Below are 16,690 nucleotides of genomic sequence, written 5' to 3'. Positions count from 1 at the left end.
CCAGTAAAAAGAATACAAACCGCCGGGTGCAGTGGCTCATGCCTGTAATCCCAGCACTTTGGGAGGCAGAGGCCGGCGGATCACCTGAGGTCCGGAGTTCGAGACCAGCCTGGCCAACATGGAGAAACCCCATCTCTACTAAAAATACAAAATTAGCCAGGCAGGGTGGCGCATGCCTGTAATCCCAGCTACTTGGGAGGCTGAGGCAGGAGAATCCCTTGAACCCGGGAGGCAGAGGGTGTGGTGAGGCGATATCGTGCCATTGCACTCCAGCCTGGGCAACAAAGGCAAAATTCCATCTCAAAAAAGAAAAAAAAAGAAAACAAACCGGCCACCATGGCTCATGCCTGTAATCCCAGCACTTTGGGAGACTGAGGTGGGAGGATCGCTTAAGGCCAGGAGTTCAAGACCAGCCTGGGCAACATACTGAGATTCCCATCTCTACAAAAAAATACAAAAATTAGCCAGGTATGATGGCACACATGCCTGTAATCTCAACTACTCAGGAGGCTGAGGCAGGAAAATAGCTTGAACCTGGGAGGCAGAGGTTGCAGTGAGTCAAGATTGCACCACTGCACTTCAGCCGGGGTGACAGAACAAGACTGTCTCAAAAAAAAAAAAAAAAACCGGCCGGGCGCGGTGGCTCACGCCTGTAATCCCAACACTTTGGGAGGCAGAGGCGGGCGGATCACAAGGTCAGGAGATCGAGACCATCCTGGCTAACACAGTGGAACCCCGTCTCTATTAAAAATACAAAAAATTAGCCGGGCGAGGTGGCGGGCGCCTGTAGTCCCAGCTACGCGGGAGGCTGAGGCAGGAGAATGGCGTGAACCCCGGGGGGCGGAGCCTGCAGTGAGCCGAGATCGCGCCACTGCACTCCAGCCTGGGTGAAAGAGCGAGACTCCTTCTCAAAAAAAAAAAAAAAAAAAACATACAAAAATGAGCTGGGCATGGTGGTGTGCACCTGTAGTCCCAGCTACTCGGGACGCTGAGGTGGGAGAATCACTTGAGCCCAGGAGGTTGAGGCTGCAGTGAGCTATGATCACACCACTGCACTCCAACCTGGGCGACAGAGAGAGATCCTGTCTCTTAAAAAGAAAGAAAAAGGAAGGAAAGAAAACGGCAATAGCCGGGCATGGTGGCTCCTGTCTGTAATCCCAGCACTTTGGGAGGCCGAGGCAGGCGGATCACCTGAGGTTGGGAGTTCGAGACCAGCCTGACCAACATGGAGAAACCCTATCTCTACTAAAAATCCAAAATTAGCTGGGTGTGGTGACGCATGCCTGTAATCCCAGCTATTGGGGAGCCTGAGACAGGAGAATCGCTTGAACCTGGGAGGTGGAGGTTGTGGTGAGCCGAGATTGCGCCATTGCACTCCAGCCTGGGCAACAGGAGCGAAATTCCATTTCAAAGAAAAAAAAAGGAAATAAAGAAAACAAATAACTCAGGTCTAAGACCTCCTCCCAGTCACAACCAGTTTTCCGCATTCGTCTTGGCTTGAGTGATCTACACAGTCTGTGTCTATCCGCCACCTAAGCACTTGCATCTCGTACATAAGTCGCTCTAAGTAAACAGTCAGCCAGGACTTCCGTCACCCTCCCAAGCCGCACCTCAAAGATGGCCAAGGAGAATGGGTGGGCCAGCCTCTTCTCATCCTCCAAGACGGTCTTCCGGTTGCCCCCGTTGACATCAATGCTTGAGATGGAGTGAAGTTTGGAATCAACCCAGTAGAGGCGGCCACTGGGGAGATCTAGGACACACAAGTGGATAAGGAGAGGTCACGTGCTGATGCCAGTCTCAGAGGGGCCTCTGGGCCTGGCCACGCTGCTCCAGGCAGGAAGACCCCCACCAAGGGACCCGGCAGAGAAGCACCTGGAGAGGCAGCTCCAACCACGTGTGAGCCTAAACCCCTCCCCTGTGACGCCCTCTCCAATGGGCAGGTAGGGGAGTTGCAGGTCAGAAAACCTTCAGGGAGGCTGGGTACAGTGGCCCACGCCTGTAATCCCAGCAGTTTGGAAGGCTGAGGCGGGAGCATCGCTTGCACCCTGGAGGTTTGAGACCAGCCAGGCCAACATGACAAGACTTTGTCTCTTCTGAAAAATAACATAAAATTAGTCTGCCGTGGTGGCACGTGTCTGTAGTCTCAGCTACTCAGGAGGGTGAGGCAGGAGGATCACTTGAGCCTGGGAGGTGGAGGCTGCAGTGAGCTGTGATTGCACCAGTGCACTGTACCCCAGGTGACAGACCAAGACCTCATGTCAAAAAAAGAAAAAACAAAGAAAAGAAAGAGGGAAACCTTCAGGGAGCAGCTTGGGCTTGTCCCAGAGCCACCTGGCAACCCCCGTCTGTCCTCCAGCCTGTGCCCGGCCCTGGCTGGGACGGCCGTCCTTCGAACATACCTAGGGTGATGCCATTGGGCCACTGAATGTTTTCAGTCACCAGCGAGTAGATGTCCACACCGTTCAGGCCCCCTTTTCTGATCTTGGCGGGAGTTCCCCAGTCAGTCCAGTACATGAAGCTGGTGGGAGGACAGAGAATAGCTGTGAGACTGGAGGGCGGGGGAGGATCCCAGCCAATGAGTGCAACAAATTCTGGCAGAAACAGCCAGGCTCAGGCTTGGAAACAGCCCTGCTGGGAACCCCAAACTCCAAATGTGGTTTGTTTGGTTTTTTGTTTTTTTTTTTTTTTTTTTTTAAGACAGAATCTGTCTCTGTTGCCCAGGCTGGAGTGCAGTGGCACCATCTCGGCTCGCTGCAACCTCCACCTTCCAGGCTCAAGCGATTCCCCTGCCTCGGCCTCCGGAGTAGCAGGCGCCCACCACCACGCCTGGCTACATTTTTGTATTTTTAGTAGAGACGGGGTTTCACCATGCTGGCCAGGCCCGGGAGGCTGAAATCAGAGGATTGCTTGAGCCCAGGAAGTTGAGGCTACAGTGAGCTATGATCACACCACTGCACTCTAGCCTGGGTGGCAGACTGAGACGCCATCTCAAAAGAAAAAGAAAGGAAGAAACACAAGAACACAAGCCACGCACAATGGCTTGCACCTGTAATCCCAACACTTTGGGAGGCCAAGGCAGGAGAATTGCTTGAGGCTAGGAGGTCAAGACCACCCTGGACAACATAGTGAGACCTCATCTCTACTAAAAATAAAATAAATTAGCTGGGCACAGTGGTAGGCACCTGTAGTTCCAGCTACTTGGGAGGCTGAAGTGGGAGAATCAACTGAGCCCAAGAGTTTGAGGCTGCGGTGAACTCTGATTGCGCCACTGCACTCCAGCTTCAGTGACAGAGTGAGACCCTGTCTCAAAACAAACAAACAAGTATGAGACCAGAACACACACACACAACACACACATTTGTATCTGAGTGGAGACGGTCTGGGAGTCTCTTTCCCTCTGGCTTGGCAGTTATGTGGCCAAACACACTGGGCCACATGTACCCCACCCATTGTTCTGTGGCAACAGTGAGCATTGTCTTGTTTAAAAGAGATCCAGGGTTGGGTTGGGCGCAGTGGCTCACGCCTGTAATCCCCACTCTTTGGGAGGCTGAGGCAGGCGGATAATTTGAGGCTAAGAGTTCGAGACCAGCCTAGCCAACATGGTGAAACCCAGTCTCTACTAAAAATACAAAAAATTAATCGGGCGTGGTGCTGCATGCTTGTAATCCCAATTAGTTGGGAGGCTGAGGCAGGAGAATCACTTGAACCTGGGAGGCAGAGGCTGCAGTGAGCCGAGATCAAGCCACTGCAATCTAGTCTGGGCGACAGAGCGAGACTCCGTCTCAAAAACTAAAAAATAAAAAGGGGGCCGGGTGCGGTGGCTCATGCTTGTAATCCCAGCACTTTGGGAGGCCGAGGTGGGCGGATCACAAGGTCAGGAGATTGAGACCATCCTGGCTAACACGGTGAAACTCTGTCTCTACTAAAAATGCAAAAAATTAGCCGGGCGTGGTGGCAGGTGCCTGTAGTCCCAGCTACTCGGGAGGCTGAGGCAGGAGAATGGTGTGAACCTGTGAGGTGGAGCTCGCAAAGAGCCATGATCGCGCCACTGCACTCCAGTCTGGGCGACAGAGCGAGACTCCGTCTCAAAAAAATAAATAAATAAATAAAAATAAAAAGGGACGCTGGCCGTAGTTGGCCCACCTTCACCCGCAGGCAGGTTCTGTTCCATCTGAATGATGCTCTCTTCCCTGCTTTTCCCTTCCAGACACCAAGTGTGCCTTCTCCACTGTTTTCTACCTGAAACCCAACATTCACCTCCTGATTGTAGCTGCAAGGACAGTGTGCGTCCCGGGTTGTCAGCACCACACTGAAACTGTGAAATGCCACCTCTCACGTGCTTAAGTAGCAGATGTCGCCTGACAGGTACAGAGTACACCGGGCAGGCGGCAGGGGCGATGCTTCCTGCCAGGGGACACAGGTCAGTGTGTCTTGACCTAGGAGCTGCTGAGTCAGCCACGGGCTTGGAAGACACCATCCTGGGGCCTAGCCACTAACCAGTTCTTTTTTTTTTCTTTTTTTTGAGACGGAGTCTCGCTCTGTCACCAGGCTGGAGTGCAGTGGGGCTGTCTTGGCTCACTGCAGCCTCCGCCTCCTGGGTTCAAGTGATTCTCCTGCCTCAGCCTCCCGAGCAGCTGGGATTACAGGTGCTTGCCACCACACCCAGCTAATTTTTGTATTTTTAGTAGAGATGAGGTTTCACCATGTTGGTCAGGCTGGTCTTAATGATCCACCCGCCTTGGCCTCCCAAAGCGCTGGGATTACAGGTGCTTTGAGCCACCGTGCCCAGCCCACTAAGCACTTCCTGAAGCCCCTTCCTGCTCCCTCCATTCCCTCTGCAGCCCTCAGCATCGTGGATACGCACCCATGAACAGGATCCACCACGATGGCCCTTGGCTTGGAGCCGTTCTCCCTGAATAACGTTTTCCTCTTCACACCCTTGGTATCCGCAACAGAGACAGTGCCCAGGACAGAGTCGGTCCAGTAGATGTTGCTGTGGATCCAGTCCACAGCCAGCCCGTCGGGGGCCTGGAGGTCCCTGCTGATGACGGTGTCGTAGGAAGAGACGCCGTGGGCTCTGTCAAGCTGGGTGCTGAGGCAGGAGGAGAGGAGGGCATCAGGGCCAGAAGCCCTCATCTCACCTGCGGGCCAAGGCTGCAGGCAGGGGCAACGCTCACCTGTAGATCATTCTCTGGGACAGGTCAGACCAGTAGATTCTATTGCTGGCCACCTCCGTGTCCAGAGCAACCACGTTCCTCAGGTTGGGGATGAGGCTGGTGTACTCGCTCCGGTCCAGCGTCATCTTCCTGACCTCGTGCCGGTTGGTGAAGATGAGGTAGGCGATGGAGCCTGGGGACCCGGGGAGCAAGGTCAGGGAGGCAGAGGGGACCCGTCGATGGAACCAAGAGTGACTCCCCATCCCCTCGTGTCACCCTGCACGAGTGCAGCTGAGCCAGAGGAGGCACCCAGAAAAATAGGGTGGAAAAGACCTCCCGACGGGAACAGGCACAGTGGCGCCCGCCTGTAATCTCAGCATTTTGGGAGGCTGAGGCAGGAGAATCACTTTATGTCAGGAGTTCAAGACCAGCCTCACCAACCTGGTGAAATCCCCGTCTCTACTAAACGTACAAAAACTAGCCAGGTTTGGTAGCAGGAACCTGTAATCCCAGCTACTCAGAAGGGTGAGGCAGGAGAATTGCCTGAACCTGGGAGGTGGAGGTTTCAGTAAGCCAAGATTGCGCCACTGCACTCCAGCCTGGGTGACAGAATGAGACTCTGTCTCAAAAAAAAAAAATTAGCCAGGCATGGTGGCACATGCTACTCCAGAGGCTGAGGCGGGATAATCACGTGAACCCAGGAGGTCAAGGCTGCAGCGAGCTATGATGGAGGCTGCACTACACTACAGGCTGGAAGACAGACCAAAACCCTGTTTCTAAAAAATAATAATAGCCAGGTGTGGTGTCTGTAATCCCAGCACTTTGGGAGGCCAAGGCAGGAGGATCACTTGGGTTCAGGAGTCCAAGACTAGCCTGGCCAACATGGTGAAACCCTGTTTTTACTAAAAATATGAAAATTAGCGGCCGGGCGCCGTGGCTCACGCCTGTAATCCGAGCACTTTGGGAGGCTGAGGCGGGCAGATCACAAAGTCAGGAGATCGAGACCATCCTGGCTAACATGGTGAAAACTGTCTCTACCAAAAATACAAAAAATTGGCCTGGCACGGTGGTGGGCTCCTGTAGTCCCAGCTACTAGGGAGGCTGAGGCAGGAGAATGGCATGAACCCAGAAGGCGGAGCTTGCAGTGAGCCAAGATCGTGCCGCTGCACTCCAGCCTGGGCGACAGAGCGAGACTCCGTCTCAAAAAAAAAAAAAAGAAAAAAAAAAGAAAATTAGCCAAGCATGGTGGCATGCACCTGAGGTCCTGGCTACTCCGGAGGCTGAGGTAGGAGGATCAACAAATCCTCCTGCCCTCAAGCAATCCTCCCGCCTCAGCCTCCGGAGTAGCTGGGACCACAGGTGTGCGGCACCATGTCTAGCTAATTTTTTTCTTTAACCCCTTGAAGTCACTCCCCGGGTTGTCCCTGAAAGGAAAGCCAGTTCCTGTTCCACCAGCAGGGCTGAGGGTTCCGTTAACTGGATATTCCCAAAAACTAGGACATATGCAGGCATCCCCCTGGCAAGCCCAAGTCCTAACAGGGCGGCAGACTCCCCTGCCAGAGCCCTCAGGAGCAAACAGCCTCCTGGTCAGGGGACATGAGTCTGTGCAAAGTTCAGATGATGAAACTCCCCACCACTGCTGCCTGCAAGGGGTGAGGCCGCCCCCAACCGCCGCCTTCCCGCTCTCACCTACAGCCTTGCAGGCCTTGGTGTGGGGGTCCAGCTGGAAGCCTTCCTCACACTGGCACTTGTAGCCACCCTCCAGGTTCACGCAGAACTGGCTGCAGGTGTCGGGATCCTGACACTCATCGATATCTGGGAGACAGAGAAAGAGGCTTGGTGGGGACACTCTTCCCCAATGGCTAGAGACGGAGCGATGGGACCCAGGCCAAAACCTACACCTTCAAAGGCAGCCAGGAGACAGCCCAGCCTCTCGGGGGATGTAATCAAGGAAACAGCCAGGTGTCATCCCCAGCCATCACCTGACCTCACCATTCACCACGGGAACCCAACCAAGAGTGTGAAGCTGTGTCAGCTGAAAATATTTTTTTTCTTTTCTTTTCTTTTTTTTTTTTTTTTTTTTGAGACGGTGTTTCACTCCTGTTGCCCAGGCTGGAGTGCAATGGCACGATCTCGGCTCACCACAACCTCCGCCTCCCAGGTTCAAGTGATTCTCCTGCCTCAGCCTCCCGAGTAGCTGGGATTACAGGCATGCGCCACCACGCCCGGCTAATTTTGTATTTTTAGTAGAGGCGGGGTTTCTCCACGTTGGTCAGGCTGGTCTCAAACTCCTAACCTCAGGTGATCCACCTGCGTCTGACTCCCAAAGTGTTAGGATTACGTGCCCGGCCTGAAATTTCTTAATTACCAATCCCCAGAAGCAAGTACCTCTGGCCAGACAATGATAGTTTTCCATGCTGGTGGAATCTCATGAAACCCTCCTAACTGCTTTCAAGCCCGCTTAAAAGATGGGGAAACTGAGGCATGAGGGGTTTAGTTGCCATGTCAGGAAGCGCAGAGGGGGCCCAGGGCTCAGTCCCACCCGGGAATCACCTTCGCATCTTCGCTGGGCCACCAGCTGGAAGCCGTCGGGGCACAGGCACTCGTAGCCGATCTTAAGGTCATTGCAGACGTGGGAACAGCCGCCGTTGTTGTCCAAGCATTCGTTGGTCCCTGCGCAGGGCCAGGGGACACAGACTGGTCACTCTCACCCACCCATCCCTTCACCGCCAACCTTGGCTCACTACAACCTCCACCTTCCGGGTTCAAGTGATTCTCCTGCCTCAGCCTCCCAAGTAGCTGGGACTATAGGCATGCGCCACCATGCCTGGCTAATTTTTTTGTATTTTTAGCAGAGACGGAGTTTCACTCTTGTTGCTCAGGCTGGAGTGCAATGGCACGATCTCGGGTTCAAGCGATTCTCCTGCCTCAGCCTCCTGAGTAGCTGGGATTACAGGCGCCCACCACCATCACAGGCTGATTTTTTGTATTTTTACTAGAGATGGGGTTTCACCACGTTGGCCAGGCTGGTCTCGAACTCCTGACCTCAGGTGATGTGCCCGCCTCGGTCTCCCAAAGTTTTGGGATTACAAGCGTGTGCCACCGCACTTGGCTCAGTGAAATAAGCTGGTCAAAAAAGGAAAATGCTGTCTGATTCCACTAAAAGGAGGTCCCTAGAGCCATCACATTCATAGGGACAGAAAGTTGAATGGTGGGTGCCAGGAGTTGGGGAGGGGATGGAGAGTGAGTGTTTCATGGAAACAGAGCTTCAGTTTGGGAAGATAAAAGAGTTCTAGGGCTGGGCGCAGTGCCTTATGCCTGTATTCCCAGCTCTTTGGGAGGCTGAGGTGGGAGGATCACTTGAGGTCAGGAGTTCGAGACCAGCCTGGCCAACATGATGAAACCCAGTCCATCTCTACTGAAAATACAAAAATTAGCTAGGCGTGGTGGCGGGCACCTGTAACCCCAGCTACTGAGGAGGCTGAGGCAGGAGAATTGCTTGAACCTGGTAGGTGGAAGTTGCAGTGAACCAAGATCGCACCATTGCACTCCAGCCTGTGCGCCGAGTGAGACTGTCTCAAAAAGAATTTAAAAAAAAAAAAAAAAAAAAAAGAGTTCTGGAGATGGTGGTTGTGATGTTGTACAATAGTGTGAATGTGCTAATGGCACAGAACTGTGCACTTAATAAGGTTTAAGAAGGTAAATTTTGGTGGGAGGGGGGAAGGACAGCATTAGGAGATATACCTAATGCTAAATGACGAGTTAATGGGTACAGCAAAACAACATGGCACATGGATACGTATGTAACAAACCTGCACATTGTGCACATGTACCCTAAAACCTAGAGTATAATAATGATAAAAAAAAGAAAGTAAATTTTATGTTACATGTTTTTTACTGTAGTTTATATATATAAAACAAGCTATATAGATATATATAAAAAACAACAGTTTTATATCTATATCTATATCTAGATATAGATATGTATAGATAGATATATAAAAAACAATAGTTTTATATATAGATATATAGATATAAAACAACAAAAGTCTGGGTGCTGTAGCTCATGCCTGTAATCCCAGAACTTTGGGAGACCAAGGCAGGCAGATAGCTTGAGCCCAGGAGTTCAAGGCCAGTATGGGCAAACATGTTTTTGTTTGAGACGGACTCTCACTCTGTCGCTCAGGCTGGAGTGCAGTGGTGCAACCTCAGCTCACTACAGCCTCTGCCTCCTGCGTTCAAGCGATTCTCCTGCCTCAGCCTCCCGAGCAGCTGGGACTACAGACGTGCGCCACCATGCCTGGCTAATTTTTTGTATTTTTAGTAGAGACGGGGTTTCAACGTGTTAGCCAGGATGGTCTTGATCTCCTGACCTCATGATCCTCCCGCCTCGACCTCCCAAAGTGCTGGGATTACAGCCGTGAACCATCCCGCCAGGCCTAAAAATGGCTTTTACATATTTAAATACTTGAGAAGAAAAATAAAAATAAAAAGCGAAAATCATTTTCACGACACAAAACAGTTATATGAAATTCCAGGCTGGGCGTGGTGGCTCACGCTTGTAATCCCAGCACTTTGGGAAGCCAAGGCGGGCGGATCACGAGGTCAGGAGATCGAGACCACGGTGAAACCCCGTCTCTACTAAAAATACAAAAAATTAGCCGGGCGTGGTGGTGGGCGCCTGTAGTCCCAGCTACTCGGAGAGGCTGAGGCAGGAGAATGGCGTGAACCCGGGAGGCGGAGCTTGCAGTGAGCCGAGATTGTGCCACTGCACTCCAGCCTGGGCAACAGAGCGAGACTCCGTCTCAAAAAAAAAAAAAAAAAAAAAAAAAAAGAAATTCCAATTTCAGTGTCCATAAATAACATTTTCTGGGCCCACAGCCACATGTATTGGTTTGCGTCCTGTGCGTGGTTGTGTTCACCCAACAGCCATGTTGAGGAACTGCACCAGAGACCATATGGCCCACAGTGTTCAAAATATTTACTTTTTTTAGAGGTAGGGTCTCTTGCTCTGTTGCCCAGATTGAAGTGTGGTGGTGTGATCACAGCTCACTAGTCTCCAACTCCTGGGCCCAAGCGATCCTCCTTCCTCAGCCTCCTGATTAGCTGAGACGACAGGAGTGTGCCACCGTGCCCAAGCCCACTCTGGTATATGACAGAGAAAACTTGCCACTGCCTTCTCTATACTGTACAGTTATCCTAATATGGTCTTTCAGTATCCACCACAGAGGGTTGGGAAAAAAAAAAACCCTCACCAGGACGAGGTGGCTAACGCCTGTAATCCCAACACTTCAGGAGGCGGGCAGATCACTTGAGGTCAGGAGTTCGAGGCCAGCCTGGCCAACATGGTGAAACCCCATCTCTACTAAAAATACAAAAATTAGCCTGGCAAGGTGGCATTCAGCTATAGTCCCAGCTACTCAGGAGGCTGAAGCAGAAGAATCGCTTGAACCTGGGAGGCGGAGGTTGTGGTGAGCCAAGATCACGCCACTGCACTCCAGCCTGGGCGACAGAGCAAGACTCTGTTTCAAAACAACAACAACAGACCTCAAGACAGAAGCAGGCACCCGAGGAAAAGAATTCATGTATTTCAGAATTCGCTTCTTTTTTTTTTTTTTTTTTTTTTTTTTGAGACAAAGTCTCACTCTGTCGCCCAGGCTGGAGTGCAATGGTGCGATCCCGGCTCACTGCAACCTCCGCCTACCAGGTTCAAGCGATTCTCCTGCCTCAGCCTCCTGAGTAGCTGGGATCACAGGTGCCTGCCACCACACCCAGCTAATTTTTTGTAGTTTTAGTAGAGATGTGGTTTCACCGTATTAGCCAAGATGGTCTCAATCTCCTGCCCTCGTGACCTGCCCGCCTCGGCCTCCCAAAGTGCTGGGATTACAGGCGTGAGCCACTGCGCCCAGCATCGCTTCATTTTTTAATATTTTTGCATGGGGTGGGTCACGCCTGTAATCCCAGCACTTTGGGAGGCCAAGGTGGGCGGATCATGAGGTCAGGATTTCAACACCAGCCTGGCCAACATAGTGAAACCCTATCTCTACTAAAAATACAAAAAATTAGCCGGGCTTGGTGGTGGGCGCCTGTAATCCCAGCTACTCAGGAGGCTGAGGCAGGAGAATCGCTTGAACCCGGGAGGCGGAGGTTGCAGTGAGCCAGGATCTCGCCATTGCGCTCCAGCCTGGGCAACCGTGCGAGACTGTCTCAAAATGAAAAAAGGAGCCCTTTGCACAGGCTGGGCAGAGTGGAGTTCCCAAAACACTACAGCATTCATGTCTCAGTCCCATTCCTGGCTCCCCACAAATTCTGCAAGCCACCTGCAGCAAGACTCACCGCACTCCTTGATGGGTTCATCTGACCAGTCCTGGCAGTCTCTAGCCATGTTGCAGACTTTGTCCAGGGTGATGCATTCGCCGCTGTGACACTTGAACTTGTTGGGTCCTTCGCAGAGTGTCACTGTGAGAGCCAGAGAGAGGAAGGAGGAAGGTCAGGTGTGTCTGAGCTGCAGCCTGCTTGGCACTCATTCATATAATAGTTTATTCGCATAAGAACGCATGCAAATGGATTCATTAAGCAAACGCGTCAGGCATGGTGGTTTGTGCCTGTAATCCCAGCACTTTGGGAGGCCAAGGCAGGCAGATCGCTTGAGCCCAGGAGTTCGAGACCAGCCTGGGCAATATGGCAAAACCGCATCTCTACTAAAAATACAAAAAAATTAGGCCTGGCGCGGTGGCTCACACCTATAATCCCAGCACTTTGGGAGGTCGAATCGGGTGGATCACCTGAGGCCAGGAGTTCAAGACCAGCCTGGCCAACATGGAGAAACCCTGTCTCTAATAAAAATACAAAAAATTAGCCGGGCGTGGTGGTGTACGCCTTTAATCTCAGCTACTCAGGAGGCTGAGGCAGGAGAATCACTGGAACACCAGAGGAAGAGGCTGCCGTGAGCTGTGATTGCACCACAGCACTCCAGCCTGGGTGTCAGAGCAAGACTCCGTCTCAAAACAAAAGGAAGTGAGGCTCTGGGAAGTCAAGTCACCTGCCCACAGACACACAGCTGGTGCAGAGCTGACCAGGGAAGCGCCCTCTGGCTTCACAAATCATTTGCAATCAGCAAGGCACAGAGAATGGGGGATGGAAAACCAGATGGCCAGCGCTCACCGTTAATGCAGCCAACTTCATCACTCATGTCCTTGCAGTCATATTCTCGGTCACACTGCCGGCTGCCATGGATGCACGTTCCATCAGAGCATTGGAATTCGTCAGGGCGACAGGTAGCCACAGCTGGAAAACAGGACAGAGTGTGAAAATTTTCTCAAGAAAAGACAACCAGAGAAAAAGAAGCAGGGCCTTTAGCTGGGTGCAGCTGCTCATGCCTGGAATCCCAGCACTTTGGGAGGCCAAGGCAGGAGGATTCATTGAGCCCAGGAGTTCAAGACCAGCCTGTGTCTGTACAAAAAAATTGGCCAGGCTTGGTGGTACAGCCTGTGGTTCCAACTGCTTGAGAGGCTGAAGTGGGAGGATCGCTTGAGCCAAGGAGATCAAGGCCTCAGTGAGCCATAATCGTGCCACTTTACTTCAGCCTGGGTGACAGCAAGACCCTGTCTCAAAAAAACAAAAAAAGGCTGGGTGCAGCAGTGCACGTCTGTAATCCCAGCACTTTGGGAGGCCAAGGCGGGTGGATCACCTGAGGTCAAGAGTTCATGACTAGCCTGAATAACATGGTGAAACCCCATTTCTACTAAATAGAAAAAAAAATAGACGGAGGTGGTGGCACATGCCTGTAATCCGAGCTACTTCGGAGGCTGAGGCAGGAGAATAGCTTGAACCCAGGAAGCGGAGGTTGCAGTGAGCTGATCGCGCCACTGCACTCCAGCCTGGAGACAGAGGGAGACTCCGTCTCAAAAAAAAAAACAAAAAACAAAAACAAAACACAAACAACAAAAAACAACCAGCACCTTCCAAACAGTGATTTCCCAATAAGCTAACAGGAACCATCGGCTGGCCTAGGGCCTCATGGTGGCCATATGGATGCAGGAAATTTAGAGATGAAAAAAAAATCACAGAGTGAGACTCCATCTCAAAAACAAAAAAAAAGAAAGAAAAGAAAAAAAGAAACAAACATGAAATGGGAATACTTTCTTGGCATGTTGTTCGAAATCCACTTCAGCACCTAAATCACTGCACAAACCACATCTGGGGGAGCCCAGGGACAGGTGATAGAACGCCCCACCCCCGCCCCCGGCCCCGCCCATACCGCAGTTCTCCTCGTCAGATTTGTCCTTGCAGTCGGGGCCACCGTCACAGCGCCAGCTGGAGTGGATGCACTCGCCACTTCGACAGTGGAACTCGAAGGCCGAGCAGGGGCCACTGTCCCCTTGGAACACGTCAAGACCCCCACAGCGCTGCGGCCACTCATCCGAGCCATCTTCGCAGTCGGGGTCATTGTCGCAGGCCCACAGCTGGGGGATGCAGGTGGAGCTGTTGCACTGGAAGCTGGCGGGGCCGCAGGTGAGCACCGGGCAGGAGGCCTCGTCCGAACCGTCCAAGCAGTCCTGATCTGAGTCACAGACGAACTGCCGATAGATGCACTTCCCATCGTGGCAGCGAAACTCGTCCTGGGAGCACGTCCTGGGGGCTGCAGGGATGGAAGGGCCGAGACCACCGTCACCGTGAAGTCTCCCGACACCAGCCCATTCTATAGCCGGGGACACTGCCGCAGTGAGGCCAGGCCCCTGGAGAGGCGGGCTGGGGAGCAGTCAGGGGCCATGGACTCTGAACCACTGCCCTCTCGGTGCCTCAGTTTCCTCATCTGTACACATCTCCCAGCACTGCTATGAGGACTGGTGCGTTAATAGGCGTAAAGCTGTTAAACTGAGGCCTGCAAGATGGTAGCACCATTGATAGAACTGCTGTCCTTATTTTGGGTTGAGTATCCCTTCTCTAAAATGCTTGGGACCAGAAGTGTTTTGGATTTTGAATTTTTTTTATTTTGGAATATTTTCAGATTTGGAATATTTTTCTGATTTTGGAATGTTTTAAATTTGGAATATCCTTAATGTTGTGGGTGAGCATTGGCTATCTGGACCAGTGGTGTGGGGGTAAGAATTTATCAAGACAGTTGTAGGTGCAGCCGGCCTCGGTGGCTCATGGCCGTAATCCTAGCGCTTTGGGAGGCTGACATGGGAGGATCACTTGAGGTCAGGAGTTCAAGACCACCTTGGCCAGCGTGGTGAAACCCTGTCTCTACTAAAAATACAAAAATTAGCCTGGCGTGCTGGTGCACACCTGTAATCCCAGCTACTCGGGAAGCTGAGGCAGGAGAATCGCTCGAACCCAGTAGGTAGAGGTTGCAGTGAGCTGAGATTGCACCACTGAACTCCAGCCTGGGCAACAGAGTGAGACTCCATCTCGAAAAAGAAAGAAAGAAATTTTTAAAAAGGCAGTTGTAAGTACAGAAAGACAGATTTATTCCAGAAAGTAGATAGGAAAATACCTTGCAAGAAAGCAACAAGCAGGTCAGCAAGAGAGGAGCTGACTGCCAGAAGACAAAGGCTTGCTGGGAATTTTTTTTTTTTTTTTTTGAATCGAAGTCTCACTCTTGTCCCCCAGGCTGGAGTGCGATGGCATGATCTCGGCTCACTGCAACCTCCGCCTACGGATTCAAGCGATTCTCCTGCCTCAGCCTTCCAAGTAGCTGGGATTACAGGCACCTGCCACCACGCCTGGCTAATTTTTTTGTATTTTTAATAGAGACAGGGTTTCACCATGTTGGCCAGGCTGGTCTCAAACTCCTGACCTCAGGTGGTCTGCCCACCTCAGTCTCCCAAAGTGCTGAGATTACAGGTGTGAGCCACCTCACCCGGCCACTTGCTGGAGATTTTATAGAATGGTGCTTGTGCTGTGCACTGAAGAGGGCTTTGTGCAGTACTTATAATGCCAAGGTTGCAGTGAGCTAACTTGCAATTTTCTATCAGCCGAGGTGTCTGGTGATAGCTGGGCACAGGAAGATAAGGAGTTATTTACACAGGATGGTTGTGTGTTCTGGACCATGAAGAAAGGCAGACTTAAATGGTTTGTCTGCCTTCTTCTTCTTCATCTTTTTTTTTTGAGACAGAATTTCGCTCTTGTCCCCCAGGCTGGAGTGCAGTGGTGCGATATTGGCTCACTGCAACCTCCGCCTCCCAGGTTCCAGTGATTCTTCTGTCTCAGCCTCCTGAGTAGCTGGGATTAAAGGCACGCGCCACCACGCCTGGCTAGTTTTTGTATTTTTAGTAGAGATGGGTTTTCACCATGTTGGCCAGGCTGCTCTCGAACTCCTGACCTCAAGTGATCCACCCGCCTCAGCCTCTCAAAGGGCTGGGATTACAGGGGTGAGCCACCATGCCCGACCCTATCTGCCTTCTTTTATTGCTTTCCCTTGGTTCGGCCAGCCTGGCTTTTTTCCTAATTAGGACTCCACACTTAGTGGTAAAAATCCGAAATCCAAAATGCTCCAATAAGCATTTCCTTCTAAAGGCCAGTGCTCAAGATGTTTCAGAATTTCGGGTGCTCAAGACTTTGAATTTTGGGTTTTTGGATTTGGATGTGCCACTTGTATTAAGACAGCCAAGAAGACGCCCAGCTTCAAAGTCCATTTCCCTTTGGGATTCTTGGCCTTGCTCCTTGGCAGAATTTTCTGGCTTTTTCTCGTTCATGTTACGTGGGTCATTGAGGCTTGGCTAGCAAGTGTCACTATGTGTTCAGCCTCACGGGGTGGGGATCACGGGATGACGAGGATCACGACCAGCGAGGATCACAGTGGCTTGCCAGTGTGTGTGCCAGGTGGCTAGCCCTTGGCAGGGACGGCCTCCCTGACTGTGCGTGACAAACCCGAAGAGGTAGCACCATCCCCACTTTGTAATGCCTCCTGGTCAAGGGGGGATTTAAAGGGCAGAAGAGGCTGGGTATGAGCCCCCAAGAGATGGAGCCCAGTTAGGGGCAGCTGCCTTGCAGCTTGAGCAGGACCCCGCAGAGACAAAGTCAGACCACTCCCCAGGACCCAGATGGGCTCAATAGCAAAGGCAGGGCCACACTTACGACAGCCTTGCTCGTCTGAGCCATTCTCGCAGTCCACTTGACCATCGCACCTCCAGAACTGAGGAATGCAGCGGTTGACACGGCCTCCACAGCTGAAGTCCCCGGATTTGCAGGTGACAGACACTACAGAAGAGACAGGATTGAACTGTCACTCAAAGAAAAGACCCACTGAGGCCGAGCACTGTGGCTCACGCCTGTAATCCCAGCACTTTGGGAGGCCAAGGCGGGTGGATCACCTGAGGTCAAGGGTTCAAGACCAGCCTGGCCAATGTGGTGAAACTCTGTCTCTACTAAAAATACAAAAATTAGCTGGGTGTGGTGGCGGGCGCCTGTAATCCCGGCTACTTGGGAGGCTGAGGCAGGAGAATCACTTTAACCTGGGAGGAGGAGGTTGCGGTGAGCCGAGATCCTGCCATTGCACTCCAGCCTGGGCGGCAGAGTGAGACTCTGTC

General features: G+C 52.0%; 1 protein-coding gene across 1 annotated transcript in view; it reads right to left on the bottom strand.

Moving 5' to 3' along the window:
• The window catches only part of LDLR (low density lipoprotein receptor), a 43,196-nt gene that overhangs the window by 12,935 nt on the left and 13,571 nt on the right, over nucleotides 1–16,690 (bottom strand). Inside the window, exons 2-11 of the mRNA XM_032169715.2 lie at nucleotides 16,239–16,361; nucleotides 13,417–13,797; nucleotides 12,321–12,443; nucleotides 11,493–11,615; nucleotides 7,710–7,829; nucleotides 6,846–6,971; nucleotides 5,178–5,349; nucleotides 4,865–5,092; nucleotides 2,400–2,518; nucleotides 1,611–1,750 (exon numbers count right to left, since the gene is read on the bottom strand). Coding sequence (XP_032025606.1) covers nucleotides 1,611–1,750; nucleotides 2,400–2,518; nucleotides 4,865–5,092; nucleotides 5,178–5,349; nucleotides 6,846–6,971; nucleotides 7,710–7,829; nucleotides 11,493–11,615; nucleotides 12,321–12,443; nucleotides 13,417–13,797; nucleotides 16,239–16,361 — 1,655 coding nt within the window. The remainder of the gene's footprint in view (nucleotides 1–1,610; nucleotides 1,751–2,399; nucleotides 2,519–4,864; nucleotides 5,093–5,177; nucleotides 5,350–6,845; nucleotides 6,972–7,709; nucleotides 7,830–11,492; nucleotides 11,616–12,320; nucleotides 12,444–13,416; nucleotides 13,798–16,238; nucleotides 16,362–16,690) is intronic.

This window comes from Hylobates moloch, unplaced genomic scaffold, assembly GCF_009828535.3.
Source record: "Hylobates moloch isolate HMO894 unplaced genomic scaffold, HMol_V3 SCAFFOLD_12, whole genome shotgun sequence".
NCBI lineage: Eukaryota > Metazoa > Chordata > Mammalia > Primates > Hylobatidae > Hylobates > Hylobates moloch.
This window is presented reverse-complemented; position numbering and strand designations above follow the sequence as displayed.